Source organism: Archocentrus centrarchus, chromosome 6 (assembly GCF_007364275.1).
Source record: "Archocentrus centrarchus isolate MPI-CPG fArcCen1 chromosome 6, fArcCen1, whole genome shotgun sequence".
Classification (NCBI taxonomy): domain Eukaryota; kingdom Metazoa; phylum Chordata; class Actinopteri; order Cichliformes; family Cichlidae; genus Archocentrus; species Archocentrus centrarchus.
In genome coordinates, this window is record NC_044351.1 from 1738912 (window position 1) to 1757295 (window position 18384).

The window sequence follows — 18384 nt, forward strand, 5'->3', positions numbered from 1 at the left end:
TAAATTTTTTTCAAAAGCCTGGTTTTTGTTTTTATTTTAATGAACTAAATGTTTTGTTTTTTCCACATCTAGCCAATGACCTCATCATGTAGCATTTATGTAAGAGTTTTCTGTGAACTGTCCTCTGGCCTGCAGTGATTTTTATCCATGCAGATCTCTGAGGCCTTGCTGGAGCAGTTTCATGTAGGAACTATTTCCCTTCTAACGTGTACATCCGCCAGCCCGGCTCAGTCTCAGTTTGTGAAATGGCTCCTTCGTGTTTGTGACGCTGATTTTTGGTCTCACGGCTGCTGATTTGTGTGTAAACAGAGAAAAATCCACATTTTGCCGTCACACCAGAGACAAAACTTCTCCTCTGTACACCTGCGCACTTCAGCTGCTCTAAAGTCGAGGCTTGAAAGCCAGAGCAGATAAACCTGACGGGTGGTGTCACGGGGCTACGTCCATCTTCCACGTACAGTCTGTGACTCTGCCCGTCATATTTTTAAGGATTCAAACAGAACCAGAAACAAGAGATAAGACATCGACACGAAGGCGGTAAAAACATCCACAAACTTTACATTCATCAGTTTAACTGTTTGTGTTTTGATTATTGAAATGTTATTCATGGTTCACAGGTTATCGAAGGATCTTTGAGCCCAGTCCACCTTAAACTCCCAGTTTATCTCATGATTTCATCTCAACTTTAATGCAGTGCATGCTGGGATGTGTAGAAGCCTGAGTTTCAAATAAATAAACAGACAAACTAATGTTATGATGTATAATAGCTTATTAAAGTGATTCTGAGGATGTTATGATTCAATCAGACTCTCAGTTTCACCGCTTCACACCTGTGAGCTCGTATTTTTGTTCCTGCTCTGAAATCTGTCAAATCAAACAAGCTCATTATTTCCTGATACTAAAGCTTCCCTCATCCCGATCCCACACATCAGCTCTATGTACTCACGCACACAGCTGGATCTCCAGAGCAGAAAGAAAAGCAGGAGCGGGACCTCCATGTTCCTCCTGCGTCCTCCAGCCTCACTCGAGCTCGACTGAAGGGCTGAAGGGAAGTGTGTCTCTGTGGGAGGAAAAAGTCAGCGAGCAGCGCTTCCTTCTATTCAATTGTTTCAGAGCGAAGGAGTTGTTGGTGCCGCTGCCGTCGGAAATACCAGAGGACATCCCAGATGTTCAGAGTTCGAGTAAAGCTGGAGGAGAAAACACGCAGCGGCAGATCAATGAAGACTTAAAGTTTACAGACGATGTGGGACACGAATCAGGGAGGGTCAACGATCCAAAGAGAGTTCATAAAAAATACACATCAGCTTTTTTTTTCAGATCACACAAACACTGAGGTTTACTGCCTGATTTTAGCTTGGCTCAGAGGAGATACAGACCACAGAGTGAAAGCTCAGAGGCTTTATTCAGGTGATGCAAAGTTTTGCTGTGCCATCAGCCAATCATTGCTCATTTTCTTGCTGTAGCCCCTCCCACAAACACATCAGTGAGTCAAACTTTGGAGTTTTGATAGTTTTGTGGTGTGCTGCTGGTTTAGTTGAGGCTCAGGTGTTTCTGAAGGATCGGTGAGGTCGCGGTTTTAGTAAAGGAACTTCCCAATCCAGAGGTCTCCTCGCTGAGGTTAGGAGCCTCACACTGGGTGGAGATAACACCACGTTTGGGGTTGTGTTGGTTTTAGTCCTCCTCTCTCCTGGTGGTGCCTTCTCTTACTGAGTGACACTTTTTCATCATCCTCAGAGGAATGTCTGAGTCCAGCCTGAGAGGAAGTTTAGAGACAGTGCTCTGAGACCACAGCGGTTTTCTGACAGGACGTTAGCTCCGGTTTGCTCTTCGTTCAATCGGTCTGGATTTCTGTGATCACTGTGGCTATTTCAGCTTGTTTTGTGCCTTTTTAAAGACTAATTCCCAGCATTCCTGTTTTCAGGAATATTTCTGTTCAGTGTTGTATTTACTGTGGAAACTGCACACTGAGCATGCTCTTTACACTCTGACCCTCTCCTTCCTGCTCTTATCTTCAGATGTAATGCTCCTTTAGTGGCACACAGTGCTAAATCAGTCCTCCTCTCTCCCACTGACATCCTGTCCTGGATGGGAGGAAGAGGAGGAAGAGGAGGGAAGGGAAGATCTCATCCTTCACCCTGAACATCCTGCCTGCCGTGTCTCTGTGGTCACAGTGAGATGATGAGTTTAATTTAAACTCATCTGAACGGCTCCTGCTCTCGTCCAATCAGAGTCCAACAAACCGGCAGCTGCTTCACAGAGTAATCTGATTACATTTTTAACACTTCTTCTTGTCTTGTAATCTCTGACAGAGAGAATAATTCCTTAGAAATCGCGGATTTCTAATGTTCACGTTTTACTTGTTTTTCTCTCTGTTGAGCTCACTTCCTGTTTTATTTTGATAGTCATTGTCTATGTGTGTCCCAGGTTTTCTTCCTTCCTGTGTTAAAGTACAGACATGCTGTACTTAAGTAGAAGTACAGACACTTGTGTTGAAAATACTCTGGTAAAATTTGAAGTACTGATTCAACTTCTTTACTCAAGTAAAAGTGAAAAAGGCTCTGAAATGTACTCAAAGTAAGAAAGTAAAAGTATCTTTGGAGGACATTTCTACCAGCTATTTCTGTGTAAAGCTAACTGAACCTCATGCTATAATAATGTATTAATAAAACAATATTATTACATGATAATACAAACTTAATTTCAATCTAAATTCTAATGAATGCACTGAGCTTGAACACTGTTATGTAGAACATGAGTGGATGAGTCTGCCTCACCTGAACAGGAAATGAGCGCAGTCAGAGGTTACAGTGGGATTCAGCGGGTGGACGAACCCTAAGATCGCTGTATTGTCTCAGCGTGGGGAAAATTATCAGGACTCACAATAATTTCTATTGTAGCTCCAGTAGGTTTTTTTTTTTTGCTGCTGTGGATTTACACAGCTGAATTCAACCAGATGTAACCCAGTATTATAGGAGCCCTCTTGGCTCATTCCCCTCCTCTGCACTCACAGTAACTGTCTGTATATCAATCAGTCAATCAGTCAATCAGAATCTTTATTGTCATTGTACACAGAAGTTGCACAACGAAATTTAAAATGCATTCCTTTTAGGTGCCTCAGACAATAAATAATAAAATAATAAAAATATGAGTGATAAAAATGATTACTAAAATACAGTGCACAATAGTAAATTAAGATGAATCTAGCCCCAATACACACACCAACGCACGCACACAGTCAGCACTACCACCCCACATCACTGTCCAAACCACACAGACATACTGACAGCATGCAGCTGGAATAAAGGCTGAATTCAGTCAATGAATCTCAGCTTCATCGGATTAAATTCAGACTCATCTCTGCTGCAGTGATGTAACCTGTAACTCTGACCATGAACACTGAGCTTCCCTGTAAACTGACCACAGTACAGCAAACTGACCTGTTTATCCTGCACTAAACTCAATAACAAAGTTAGTGTACTTCAGTTTGTTTTACAGGACGTTTCACGATATGAAAAATCATAACTTTACATCATATACAGATCCGAGATCTGATTTTTTAAAATGTAAGCTTTAAAATTCCAGTTAATCAAATGTCACTGAGCAGTCCTTTAAATCTAACCTCTCTTCTTCCTCTCCTGCCTCCACTTCTCTGTCTTTGCTCTCCATGCAAATACAGCAGCTTTGCTTTTAGCTAGCAGACACTGTGTGACAAACTGCACACACTTTGTGTGTTTGCTGATATTTGTTGAGCATTTAGAAACGTTGTATTTGAACTTACCTGCAACACGTTACTCCCTGCGTTTCCGCTGCTCGTCAGTAGCGCTAAGATGCTGCAGTACCGGCTGTAACCCCTGAGCACGGCGCTATAAATGATACATAAATGATATGGTTTCAACTCTTTGTATGCGAGTGTCCCTCATCTGTTAAAGTTCCTCCACTTAAGTTCAGATCGGTTTGATGTTTGAAGGCCTTCAGGTGTTAAACCTTAAGTAACGAGTAATGTAAGAAATAGAAAGTTCAGATATTTGTGTAAAAATGTGGGGAGTAAAAAGTTGTCAGAAAAATAAATACTCAAGTAAAGTACAGATACCTGAAAAATCTACTTAAGTACAGTAACGAAGTATTTGTACTTCGTGACTTCCCACCTCGTCTGTACTCAATAATCTGAAGAGGGGCGATTCCTGTGTTTGGAGCCTGGACTGAGAACACCTGGTCGGCTGTAAGAGCCAATCAGGAACGTGGAATCACTGAAAGCTGCTGATGTCGGAGCCGTGAGGGGCACAGATAACCTGCCCCTACAGGTAAAAACGAGAGCATGCTTCTGAGAAGCAGTCAGGAGTCCAGCAGCAGCAGCTCAACGCACACACACCTGCCACTTTATTAGGTACACCTGCTTAACTGCTCATTAACACAAATAACCAGTCAGTCAATTACACAGCAACGGCTCAATACATTTAGACACATACACACGGTGAAGGCGACCTGCTGAAGTTTAAACTGAGCATCAGAATGGAGAGTAAAGGTGATCTAAGTGACTTTGATGTTACAGAATATGAAATAATAAAATGTGCTCTTGGACTTTGGCCTGCTTGGTTTATGATCTCTGTTTTAGGAGTAAAAACCTGCCGCACATGCAGCACGTTTAAAAACGGACTGAGAGACTGAAAGCACAGCTGGAGGAATCCAGCTGTCAGAGATGGCCTGATGTGGAAATATTAAACGAGGAGACGCTGGCATGAAAGATTTTGTGTTCCCTGCTGACGTCTTTGAGCCCACGAAAACAGGATCCAACGCCTTCATTTCATCGTCTCCGTGAGGACGTTTGAACCTGCAGGGCTGGCACAGAGTTAACACGTCCTCGTGCGTCTGTCCTCGCAGAGGTCAGAGGTCAGGGTCTGGGCCCGCAGCCAAGGTCCTCGCTGATTGGTGGAGGAAGTGGCTGATTATAGAGGAAGACGAAGCTTCCTGAACACAGAATTGACTTGCAGTGAAGGATGGAGAGGGCGAGGTTTATGACAGCGGGCCTCTCTGTTTTTATTCAGAGGAGCTGTGAAGGTGGAGAAACAGGAAGGACCAGGTGAGACCAGGTGAGTCCCGGTGAAAGCAGGTGACTCCACTCCTGCTCAGAGATCTCTGATCATCTGATATACAGTCAGTAATATACTGCCTGGCCAAAAAAAAGGGCGCTGCCAAAAAAAAAAAGTCACAAACTAATATTTAGTTAAACCGCCTTTAGCTTTAATTACAGCGTGCATTCACTGTGGCATTGTTTCGATAAGCTTCTGCAATGTCACAAGATTTATTTCCATCCAGTGTTGCATTAATTTTTCACCAAGATCTTGCAGTGATGATGGAAGATTCTGACCACTGCACAAAGTCTTCTCCAGCACATCCCAAAGATTCTCAATGGGGTTGAGGTCTGGACTCTGTGGAGGCCAATCCATGTGTGAAAATGATGTCTCATGCTTCCAGAACCACTCTTTCACAATTCCAGCCTGATGAATCCTGGAATTGTCATCTTGGAATATGCCCGTGCCATCAGGGAAGAAAAGATCCATTGATAGAATAACCTGGTCATTCAGTATATTCAGGTAGTCAGCTGACCTCATTCTGTGAGCACATAATGTTGCTGAACCTAGACCTGACCAACTGCAGCAACCCCAGATCACAGCACTGCCCCCACAGGCTTGTACAGTAGGCACTAGGCATGATGGGAGCATCACTGCACCTGCCTCTCTTCTTACCCTGATGCACCCATCACTCTGGAACAGGTGAATCTGGACTCATCAGACCACATGACCTTCTTCCATTGCTCCAGAGTCCAATCTTTATGCTCCCTCTTTATGCAAACTGAACCCTTTTTTTTCCCGGTTAGCCTCTCTGATTAGTGGTTTTCTTAAGGCTACACAGCTGTTCAGTCCCAGTCCCTTGAGTTCCCTTCTCATTGTGTGTGTGGAAATTGTCGGGGTTGGCTGTGGCAGGCAAGGCAGAGGACCCAAAGGCAGGACTCATGAGGCAAGCAGCTCACTTGAAATCCAAGGCTTTAATAACGTGACTTGGCAACATAACATAAACTTAAAGTAAACCCGGAATTAGACGTAAAGCACACAGCTGCAGAACACACGACAGAAGTAACGACTAAAGTTAACTGACGACACCACGAGAACAAAGTGAAAACACAGACAATATATACACAGCAGGTAATGGGCAAATGGGAAACAGCTGGGAGGGAAACACAGGAAGCAACACTAAACCCAAAGCACACAGACCAAAGACCTACCAAAATAAAACAGGAAATAACCTAACATAGTACACACCGGCTTGACACCTGGGGATACTAACACAGAGGGATAACAGGAACAGAACACAGAGAGACAGAAACAGAGACCCCACAACAAAACAGAACCACACAAGCGTAACATAAAACACTGGACCACCAGCCTAGGACCATGACAGAAATGCTCTTACTTTCACTATTAAACACAGCCCTGAGTGCTGCTGTTGTTTTCCTTCGATTTGATTTCACCAAACGTTTAAGTGATCACTGATCACGATCATTCAGGATTTTTTTTCCGGCCACATTTCTTCCTCGAAGACGATGGGTCCCCACTATCCTTCCAGTTTTTAATAATGCGTTCGACGGTTCTTAACCCAATTTCAGTAGTTTCTGCAATCTCGTCAGATGTTTTCTCTGTTTGATGCATGCCAATGATTTGACCCTTCTCAAACAGACTGACATCTTTTCCACGACCAGGCGATGTGTCTTTCAACATGGTTGTTTAAGAAATCTCATTGCACCAGTTGGGGTTAAATAACTTGTTCCCAGTTGAAAGATAATCGCCCATGCAGTAATTATCCAATAGGAGGCTCGTACCTATTTGCTTAGTTAAATCCAGGTGGCGACTTTTTTTGGGCATGCAGTGTATATCCACTTTAGTCTTGTTAGAGAGCGTCTATAGATGTCTACAGATGAAGGACAGTTAAGCTCTGAACATCCAGCAGGTCTCCAGTGAACCACTTTCAGCCCAGAGTGGAAGAATTATTTCAGTCTCACAGCTCTTCTGTTAGAAGATTTCCAGTTGTGCAGATGTGACTCGAACCCTAAATCGACCTGGTGGACATGAAGAGGTTAAAGCTAACTTCCAGCCAGCTCAAAAAAGCCACAAACCTGCAAAAAACATCCAAACCTGCAGCAAAAAATGAGATTACCCACAGTCAGAAGCAGCACCTGATGCTGACCAGGAAGATTCCCTGTAAACACAAATGTGACTGAAACTTCTGCTAGCAGGAGGCGCTGTCTGACCAGAGAAACGGGAACATGCAGACATTTGGGAAAAGTGGGAGAGCTCACTGGCTGCAGTTTTCCTCAGGAAGATTCCTCGCTTCCTTTTGTAGCTATTGTTGGATAATTATTAGGATTTTAACGTTTTCTAACTTTCTACGTTATGAATATTTGTTTTAGTTGTATTTCACTTAATGTCAGGGGCTTAAGAGACATCACCAAAATAAAATCTATGTTTTTGTTTTGCAAGGATGAGGAGGCTCATTTCATTTTTTTTGAAAGAAACTCATTCTAAACCGGAAGATGAAAAATTCTGGATAAACCAATGGGGAGATAAAATTCTCTTTGATCATCAGATATTTTATTTTCTAATTCTCCTGGTAATGTTGTAACCACTAAATCCAGTATGAATGGTCATTGGTTAATTTGTGTTTTGAAACTGGATCAGCATTACTGTATTCTACTAAATATATACGATTTAACGCCAAAGGCCAAAACAAAAATTTATTGCTAGATATATCTGAGAATATTGAAAACCTTGAGCTTTCCTGTCCCTCTGCATGTACTGTTATAGGAGGAGATTATAATATGGTCTATGATGAAGGTCTGGATAGGCACCCTCCAGTCTGTCCAGCTCTGTTAACCCTGCTCCTTCTGACTTTTGTGGATCTCATAACTTGCTTGATCCCTGGGATCTCAGTTATCCTAATACTAAGCAATACTCTTGGTTTAAGCCAAATACGTAACCAAATCTAAAATAGACTTTTGGTTAATTTCTGTCTGTGTGACGGGCCTTGATTCAGATTGTTGTATGTCAGCAGCGCCTCTCACAGATCAACAGTAAAACCCTCTGACGCTCGTAGCAACAACAAAGTATACTGGAAATTTAATTCCAGCTCATAAAATCCCAAGAATTTGAAGAGGGCATAAAATCTTTATTGTTAACGTAATATCTGATAACTCTATAATATCTATAATAATTAACATATGAGAGCATTCTTTTCATTTGACTCTCTTTCATATGGTCAAAGAAGCCACAGAGAATATGGTGTTCCCCCAACTCTGAAACAAGGTGGGATTTCTCTGATCCCTAAACCTGATAAAGACCAGAAAGTTTTGGATAACCTCAGACCAATAACCTTATTGAACACTGAATATAAAATTTTAGCCCTCACTTATACAAACAGGCTCAAAATAAATTTGAATAAAATGATAAGTGATTCTCAATCAAACTTTATGAAGAATAGATCTATTCATAATAATATATGCTTAGTACTTGACCTATTAGATTACAACCATTTAATAAAGGATGATGGCTTTATTTTATTCCTTGACTTCTACAAAGCCTTTGACTCAACTGAGCATCAGGTTATTTTTCATTATTTAAAACTTTTAAGCTTTGGCTCTAAATTTTGTTAAATTATATAAATTAAATCTCTCTATTAAAATGCAAACAGTTTATTTTTCCTACCAGAAACAAGGCTGTCCGCTGTCACCTTCTCTCTTAAATGCTCTGGGTAGTTATTAAAAACTCGAATGTTGCTCCACTGGATGTCATAATCCATAATAATTATTAGCCAGCTTGCTGATGATACAACGATCTTTATGAAACACATTATAGAAGTCCAGAAGAATTTAAATTAATGGATATATTCTCTAAAGTTTCAGGCTTAAAATTCAGTTTGAATAAGTGTGAGTTAATGTCTATCCATCCAACTCATTAAACAGAGGCATTTGGTATACCCATAAAATTGACTGTGAAATATTTAGGAATTCATATATCCAATGACTCTGCTAAAAGAGAAAATATGAACATATGGAAAATAATAGATAACTGCCAGTCTAAACTTAACTCTTGGTTATCACAGGATATTAGCCTGCTAGGTGGAATTTTTTTTAACTAAAATGGAAAGTATTTCACGATGCATCTAGCAGCATATTCAATGGCAGTCTCTAAAAGAGCAATTAGAAAGATCAGTCAGGTTAACTTTGCATCTGGAGAAGGAAAGCCCACTGTATCAAAAAAGTACTTTTAATCAAAGAATATAAGGAAGGAGGCCTACAAGCCATTGACTTTGCTTTTATGAATGGGACTCTGAAGATTAATTGGCTAAAATCATTTTAAAACTCTGATAATCTTTGGTTCCACATTCCCAGAGAAATCTTTAAGAGGCTGCGTGGCATCGAATTACTACTTCAATGTGATTTCTCAATCCAGAGACTCCCTATTAAATTATCTCTTTTTCACCAGCAGGTCCTTTTGTATTAGAAACTTCTCTATAATCATAATTTCACCCCCCACAATACACTGATCTGGAATAACGTTACTATCAGAGGTAAATTGCTGTGCAACGAGGAATGGCTAGATAAAGGTATTTGGTCAACAATTCACTTAGCGGACAATTTTGGATGCATCCTATCCTATAATGATTTCTGCCTTAAATATTGTAATCTTTGTAATGCTAAGACATTTAGAACTATAACCAAAGCAATTCCTGATGCGGTTTTGAGCTTAATTAGAGGATCGTTAACAGCCTCCACTCCGGTCTCTCCTCAGCTTCCATTAATACTAATTGGAAACTGTGACTTTACTGAAATTTCAAACCCAAACAAAAAACTTATTCTGCTACACCTTATATCCTACTCAGTCCTATAATAACTCAATTTCTCAGATATTTCCTAAAAACTCAATTCATGCTAAATATTTTGAATTCCTTGTGGCTCCAAAGGCAAAAGAAATTCATTTTAAGAATTGGAATGGAATCCATCTGTCCAGTGACTGTTTGCACCAGCCATTTGTCTTTGAAACAAACTGTTGTATATTCTGTGACAACGATATTGAATCTACTGATCATCTGTTTGTTCGTTGTATGTTTTCTGAAGCTTTGTGGCTTGACATTTATGATTGGCTGTTTCAGCTACAAGAGTTCTGCCAAAAGGACATCATTTATGGTCTTATTATGGACGATGAAAAACATGACTTTTTAATAAACACCATTTTGGTTCTAGAGAAAGCATATTTATATCACTCCAAGTTTATGAAAGTTACCCCTAATTTCCATGCTTTTTTCAATGGTTTTCTATCATATATAAAAGCCCTTAAAAAGATGAAAAATACAAGAGCTAAAATGATATTTGGTATTGCTGAAGAATATAAGTTACAAGAAAAGCCCTGACATTGCTAAGTTCTAAGTTGCCCTTTTTAATGTTATTTTTTTCTTTTCTTTCTGTGAATTCTTTTGTTTATTGATTGTGATTTTGTTTATTTTTGTTGTTGTTGTTTTTCCACTACACCGGAGCCTTTAATTGTGTAATCATCAATGTCATTTCATATGCCTTATTGTTTGTACAAACTGATAAATAAAGTTGTTATTAAAAAAAATAATAAATTCCTCGCTTCCTGAAATGTACATGTCCTGAGCCCAAACTGGTCAGGTGGGAAGCATCTCCAACCAGGTCTGCTCTATAAAAAAGCCCTCCGTAAAGCTAGGACATCTTACTATTCATCATTAATTGAAGAAAATAAGAACAACCCCAGGTTTGTTTTCAGCACTGTAGCCAGGCTGACAAAGAGTCAGAGCTCTGTAGAGCCGAGTATTCCTTTCACGTTAACTAGTAGTGACTTCATGGATTTCTTTACAAATAAAATTTTAGACATTCGAGAAAAAATTATTCATAACCATCTCAAAGATTGATCTTCATGTTCGGCTGCTTTCAGCACTGCTGGTATTTGTTTAGACTCTTTGGCTCCAGTTGGTCTTTCAGAGTTAACTTCAATAGTTACTTCCTCCAAACCAGCAACATGTTTGTTAGATCCCATTCCTACTAGACTGTTCAAAGAAGTCTTTCCAATTATTGATGCTTCAATCTTAAAAATGATCAATCAGTCTTTATTAGTTGGCTGTGTACCACAGGCCTTCAAGATGGCTGTAATTAAACCTCTACTTAAAAAGCCATCACTTGACCCAGCTGTCTTAGCTAATTATAGGCCAATCTCCAACCTTCCTTTTCTCTCAAAGATTCTTGAAAGAGTAGTTGTAAAACAGCTAACTGATCATCTGCAGAGGAATGGTTTATTTGAAGAGTTTCAGTCAGGTTTCAGAATTCATCACAGTACAGAAACAGCATTAGTGAAGGTTACAAATGATCTTCTTAGAGCCTCTGACAGTGGACTCATCTCTGTTCTTGTCCTGTTGGACCTCAGTGCAGCTTTTGATACTGTTGACCATAACATTTTATTACAGAGATTAGAGCATACTATAGGTATTAAAGGTACTGCACTGCAGTGGTTTGAATCCTATTTATCTCATAGACTCCAATTTGTTCATGTAAATGGGGAGTCTTCTTCACACACTAAGGTTAATTATGGAGTTCCACAGGGTTCTGTGCTAGGACCAATTTTATTTACATTATACATGCTTCCCTTAGGCAGTATTATTAGAAAGCACTGCATCAATTTTCATCGTTATGCAGATGATACTCAGCTTTATCTATCAATGAAGCCAGATGACACACATCAATTAGTTAAACTGCAGGAATGTCTTAAAGACATTAAGGCCTGGATGACCTCTAATTTCCTGCTTCTAAATTCAGATCAAACTGAAGTTCTTGTACTCGGCCCCACAAATCTTAGAAACATGGTGTCAAACCAGATACTTACTCTGGATGGCATTACTTTGGCCTCCAGTAACACTGTGAGAAATCTTGGAGTCATTTTTGACCAGGATATGTCCTTCAATGCACATATTAAACAATATGTAGGACCCCTTTTTTGCATTTGTGCAATATTTCTAAAATATTTATGCATTTATTACTTCTAGGCTGGATTATTGTAATTCATTATTATCAGGCTGTCCTAAAAGCTCCCTGAAAAGCCTTCAGCTGATCCAAAATGCTGCAGCTAGAGTACTGACACGGACTAGAAAGAGAGAGCAGATTTCTCCCATATTGGCTTCTCTTCATTGGCTCCCTGTTAAATCTAGAATAGAATTTAAAATCCTTCTCCTCACCTACAAGGTCTTGAATAATCAGGCCCCATCTTATCTCAAAGACCTCATAGTCCCATATCACCCCAACAGAGCACTTCGCTCTCAGACTGCTGGCTTACTTGTGGTTCCTAGGATACTTAAGAGTAGAATGGGAGGCAGAGCCTTCAGCTTTCAGGCCCCTCTTCTGTGGAACCAGCTCCCAGCTTGGATTCAGGAGACAGACACCCTCTCTATTTTTAAGATTAGGCTTAAAACTTTCCTTTATGATCAAGCTTATAGTTAGGGCTGGATCAGGTGACCCTGAACTCTCCCTTAGTTATGCTGCTATAGGCCTAGGCTGCTGCACAGTAAAAAATGTGGTGTTAATATTTCAGTGTAAACCTAATTTAATCTAAATAGAGTATTTATAACTATATGGAGTGTAAATCGGCTCTGACATTGGAGTTAAAAGTCAGAGTAAAATGCTACATTCACGCAGTGAAACTTTTTACTCTGTCAAGTGTCAATAATGCGCCAGTAAAGATTTTTGGCAACCGCAAAGAGGAGGGGGAGGAGGAAGAAAGAAGACGAAGCACCAGTTTTCTGAAGTTCGTGAGACGGCTACTTCCATTTTGGATTCTGAACGGAGTTGTGCTACATAAAAATTAAGTAACTTTCAACAATCCGGTGTTATTAACTTACTAACTTATTTTAATATTAATTGTGATGAAGAACGATATTATAGCTTCTGTTGTTATCAATTAAATATGTTCGCAACTATTATGCGTGAGTACTAGCTTGGCAAATGGTTTTTGGCACCATGGCTTAGTTTGTTAGTGGTGAAAAACCGCCTCCATGTCTCCTCATTTTTGTACCCGTTTGGAGAAAGTTGTATTGTGTTAGGGTGAGAGCCGAGGGATAGCCCTATGCTAGACAAGTTGTCCACCTCAAAATATTTGCTCAGTTTTTTTCTGAAGGCTGTCAAGGTAAGAATACGTAACTGTTATAAATTGTAATAGTATTAATCACTGTGCCTTATGCCATAGGCCCAGATTCCGTGGGTACTCCGGGGTCGTAGCACCCACCGAGTCATGTTAGCATGGTTAGCACCATGGCTGTAGCAGCTAATAGGCGCCATACTGCTTGTACAGATTATGTTCAAGTGTATTGGGAATATTAACTCAGTTTTCAAATGGCATTACCTTTGAAGCACATAAATTAACTATTAAAATGTGTCTGTCGTGGTTGTTTATTTTTGTTATTCTTTTTTTCGAACAGACCATGCTACTGCGTGTTTTGTTTAGTGGGGAGCAGAAGTACGTGAAACTTTCTGACCTAACATTTGATGCATTCGTGAGAGAAGGTTAGTATGCTAGTAAAATAATCTCACTACTTTTTTCTTGCATAAGAAACCCATCTTGCATGAAGTATTTTTTTTCTTTGCATTAACATGTATTAAAATGTACTGGATTGAACTCACTGGCATTTTGTAAAATTAGTTGGGTTACTCTACTTATTTCACCCTTTATTTATCAGCAGTGAATGTTTTCATTTTCACTTCTTTAATATTTCTTTCTGCTTTAGTGTGCCTGAAATTTAACATTCCAGAAGGCAGACAGCAGGATCTGAAGGTGTATGACCAGTCTGATACAGAAGTTGATGTAGATGTTTTTGAAGAAATAGTGAATCAGTCACCTGGAACCTTTCGAGTTATGTTGAGCAACAAAGAAAATCCTGGTAATCACTAACAATTCACCGATGTATTTATATTTAATTTAGAAGCTGGTTTGGGAGCATTAGAGTTCTCCTAAACAGGCTGTTGCTTTACTTTTTGCAGGTGCTGTTCTATCATCATCATCATCTTCATCTTCAGTCACATCTGATGATACAATCATTCTGAATTTCACAATGTGTGACCCATCAGAAGAAGAAGCCACTGCTGAAGGAAGTCAACCTAAAAGGCCATGTCACATAAATTATGAGGCACAAGCGGTAAGTTATTACATTTAATTTAGCATTGTTTATGTACTTTCTAGGTTTAGTGGTTCAAGAGTTTTAAAAAATTTTTTTCTTTGAAATTGAAGTTGATTGAAAAAATCTTGACAACAAAGCCTGGTGGTGAGCGTATCATACAAGAGTATGCAAGAACTAAATGCTTGACAGATGCAACCAGAAGACAGATGATAAACATCCTTACAGCTGCAATGACAGAAGCACATGGGTAAGAATCATACACTTAGGCTATAAAGAAACATTTTGGTTTTGAATTGTTTTTCATTATTTTTTCAAACGTCAGTTTAGTGACTCATTGTTTGATCATATATCAGATCATCCCCTCCTAAAAGCATCAGAGTGATGTATGCTCAGATCGTTGCCTTATTTCCCTATCTGGAAGACCCATTTTCAAAACATGGATATGTAAGTAAAAGGGTCTCAGCAACATTAAGCATATATATTTACCTTCAAAGATGTTTATGGAATGGTAAGTCTGCTTGTATTTATTGACATAGGAGCATTACTATGATCCAGAGAGCGGTTCAGGATACCTTGCATGGCGTTTAAAGACCATTCAAAGAAAAACTGCAGAGGAAAGGGGTGCCTCAGGTAGCAAATCTCCAAAAAGTAAGTTTTCTCAATAGTGAGTATATGTAAAGTAATGTAAAATCTGGCTGGGAGTTAGAAACTTTTTTTTTTTTTAAGGTGGTGGACCAGGCCATGGTCAATCCAGGGTTTTCACTGCTGACAAAGTGCTGTCAGATGAGGAAGTGGAAGCAGCTATTGCTGTTTTGAAACACTCTGCTGATGATGACACTGTCCGTGAGAAGATGAAGGCTACCTTCCATTACCGTCATTCAATGGTCAATGATGAAAAGAAAGCAGCAACTGTCTTCTCTGTCTTTCCACGGTTTCTGGACACACCAGGACTGGTAAGACAGCTTTATCTCTTACACTACTAAAATATTCAGTGGCAACAGTCATTGGAGTTTGTCCTGTAACCTGTGTATTACCAGTTTGAACCACAACTCTTTCTAAATTGTTATGTCCTTGGGCAAGACACTTCACCTGCCTTGCCTGCTGGTGGTGTTCAGAAAGCCTGGTGGCACAAGCACATGGCAGCATTGCTTATGTCAGTCTTCCCTTGTGCAACTGTGGGTACAATGTAGCTCACCACCATCAGCATGTAAATGACTAAATGTGGTGTAAATCACTTTGGGGTCCTCTGGACTTCATAAAGCACTATACAAGTACAGGCCATTTACATCTTATCACTGTGTGAAATGCTTTTATTTATGCATTTCAGATAAAACAAGATTTCAGACTCCTGTTTGGTGAAGGCACTGCCAACAGATTTTTGGAGAAGTGGCCCACCAGTCTCAAATCCAAGGTTATAAAGGAAAGCCATGGCCTGGTACCCACCACTGAGCTCTTGGATTTATTGCGGAATGCAGAGTTGGATGCTGAAGCTGAGAATGGTATGTTGGTCCTCTAGGTAATTGTGACAAATTTATATGTTAGTGGGATGACTGTAACCTGAAGCTGTTGGTCTGTAGGTTGGGATAGTGACATGTCTGCTATTTTGCTTCTGCTGCATCTGCTACCACCATCTGCACAAGGACGAAAGAGGCCGGGTAAGATGTCTGCATCTCAAGCAGTGGATCACCTCATCAGATTTCTAAAGGTACTGCTAAACAGTTGTTTAAAGATAAAAATGCATAATTCAGTCTCTTCATTTTTACAATTCAAAATTTGATTCTGTCTGATCTTCATTCAGAAATTTGTCACTAAATACTTTTGTCATGTTTTTATATATATTTTTTTTTTATGTAGGTTGGAACCAGTGTACAGCAGCATCTTGACAAAATCACGCAACGTACCCAGCCCTACCTCCTGGCCCAGGGATCCATCCAAAGCAGTATTCACGCATTCTTCATTGTGATTGACAACTATGCTATTCCATGTAAGGCAACATGTTCAGTTGGAGCTCTTGATGAGCTCTTTAAGGCCCATTATGTGTTTGGTACATCATACAGTGCTCCCTTGACCAACTTCTTCACCTTTCTCCAAACAACTGTTTACAACATAGATGTTGGAGAAACAAAGGAAACACCCAGAGTTGCAGAGTTGAGAGCAAGAACGCTCCATTAGTGTGACATCAAACAATGAAGTGTTTTATCTGCAAATGTGACAGTGATGCACCAAACAGCCTTGTTAAGCACCTTAAACTAATCCATGGTCTTTGTTCTGGCAGGACTCTCCATATTAAATGTGGTCAAGTAGGATGCTCACGTCCTTTTGGTAGCTTTTCTGGTTTTAAAAAGCATCTAAATAGATGTCATCTTAGTGGTTTATTTGAATCTGTAGAAGATGGGGAGTTTTCACCTTACAAAAATGTTCTGGACACAAGAGATGCCAGAGATGTTGAAATGGTGACTGAATCTTTAGAGGCTGACACAGCTTTATCTTCAACAAACATTGTAAATAGTTGTGCATCAGTAATTTCAGATATGGAGGCTGCAGGTGTTGGCCAAAGTTTGGTGAATTCTGTTGTGATTTCCATGGAAGAGATTGTAAAAGACATCCAACATCACGCTAAAGAAACTGTAATAAAGAATGTATTTAGCAGTGAAAGAGACACTGTAATGTGCAAGAAAGTTGAAGCATGTTTTGAAGAACTTGAGAATCCTTTCACAATTCTTAACTCGGAATACAAAAGATCTAAATTTTTGTCAGGCAAGTGGGAAACTGTAAAACCAATTGAATGTGTAATTGGATCAAGATTTGACACTAGACGAAATAAGAAGACGGGAACATATGATCAGGTTGTAGTTCAAGACAAGTTCATGTATGTTCCAATTCTATCTACTTTGGAGTCTATATTTAAAAGTCCATATTCTACTGAAATGTTGAAAAGCTCAACTTTTGATGACTCAACACTTAAAGATATTTATGATGGATCTTTTTTTAAGGGTCATCCTTTGTTTTCAACTGAAAAGCACTCAGTGCAGATCCAGATGTTTTATGATGATTTTGAGGTAGCAAACCCTCTTGGTTCCAAACGAGGTATTTACAAATTGGGTGCAATATATTTTACATTACGTAACTTCTCTCCAAAATGGAATTCTCTTTTAGCTAACATACACCTTTGTGCCTTGTTTCATGCACAAGATGTTAAACGGTATGGCTTTAGTGAAATTCTTGCACCTATTGTTAGAGACATTAGAGTTTTGGAAACTGATGGAATTTTTATTCCACTGTACGGTTGCCATGTTCATGGGAGTATTGTGCAGGTGACTGGGGATAATTTAGGCCTACATAGCTTGTTTGGTCTGGTTGAGTCTTTCAGTGCAAGGTATTGTTGCAGGTTCTGTTTGGCTGAAAAAGATGACTTCCAAACAGAATTCTCCGAAGATTCTTCCAAAATAGTGCTGCGCACCAAAGAAATGCACACTGCACACTGCCAAGAAATGGCTTACAATCCCTCTCTTCCTCATATTTTTGGTGTGAAGCGTTCATGTATTTTAAATTCACTTATGTTTTTTCACACAACTGAAAACTTCTCAGTTGATGTGATGCACGACATTTTTGAAGGTATTGGCCAGTACGAGTTGAAAATTTTGTTTGAGTATTTTAAAGAACACATTACATTGGAGGAACTGAATTTGAGAATACTAACTTTTGACTATGGATTCATGGAGAGGAACAACAGGCCAGTGGCTGTGAATTTATGTGGAGAATCGAATGATCTGGGACTAAATGCAGTTCAATCATGGTGCTTGCTGAAGAATGTTCCTCTCATGTTTGGAGATCTGGTAACATCTGATAATCCACACTGGCGCCTCCTCCTTTTACTACTACAAATTGTAAATATTGTTCTTTCTCCAATGTTAACCCAAGGTCTCTGTGTATATTTAAAACATTTGATTGTGGATCATCACAAACTGTTTAAAAAGTTGTATCCACAGAAAAAACTTTTACCAAAGCACCATTTTCTCATCCATTATCCTAGGTGCATTCAGAAAATTGGCCCTGTACTTCATAGCTGGTGCATGCGCTATGAAGGTAAACACAATTTTTTTAAGAAACAATTAAAGTCTTTTAAAAACATTACGAAAACACTCGCTAAAAAACATCAAA

General features: G+C 39.5%; 2 protein-coding genes across 4 annotated transcripts in view; one reads left to right on the forward strand and one right to left on the reverse strand.

Annotated features, from left to right (window-relative positions):
* ptprbl (protein tyrosine phosphatase receptor type B, like) overlaps positions 1–1338 on the reverse strand; it is a 37712-nt gene extending 36374 nt beyond the window's left edge. For both annotated transcript variants that reach the window (XM_030731416.1, XM_030731415.1), the window contains exon 1: positions 947–1338. In XM_030731416.1, coding sequence (XP_030587276.1) covers positions 947–998 — 52 coding nt within the window. In that variant the 5' untranslated portion in view covers positions 999–1338. The remainder of the gene's footprint in view (positions 1–946) is intronic.
* An 11526-nt stretch (positions 1339–12864) lies between these two features.
* On the forward strand, positions 12865–16424 carry LOC115782070 (uncharacterized). Of its 2 annotated transcripts, none has more exons than XM_030732063.1 (11): positions 12865–13235; positions 13528–13612; positions 13834–13986; positions 14087–14241; positions 14334–14470; positions 14577–14667; positions 14760–14871; positions 14950–15176; positions 15551–15722; positions 15801–15928; positions 16078–16424. In XM_030732063.1, the coding sequence occupies exons 1-11, from the start codon at positions 13176–13178 to the stop codon at positions 16393–16395; spliced, it is 1638 nt and encodes a 545-aa protein (XP_030587923.1). In that variant the 5' UTR covers positions 12865–13175; the 3' UTR covers positions 16396–16424. The 2 variants fall into 2 exon arrangements, with proteins under 2 accessions (XP_030587923.1, XP_030587924.1); XM_030732064.1 differs by having other exon boundaries at positions 15864–15928.
* Positions 16425–18384: the final 1960 nt, after the last annotated feature.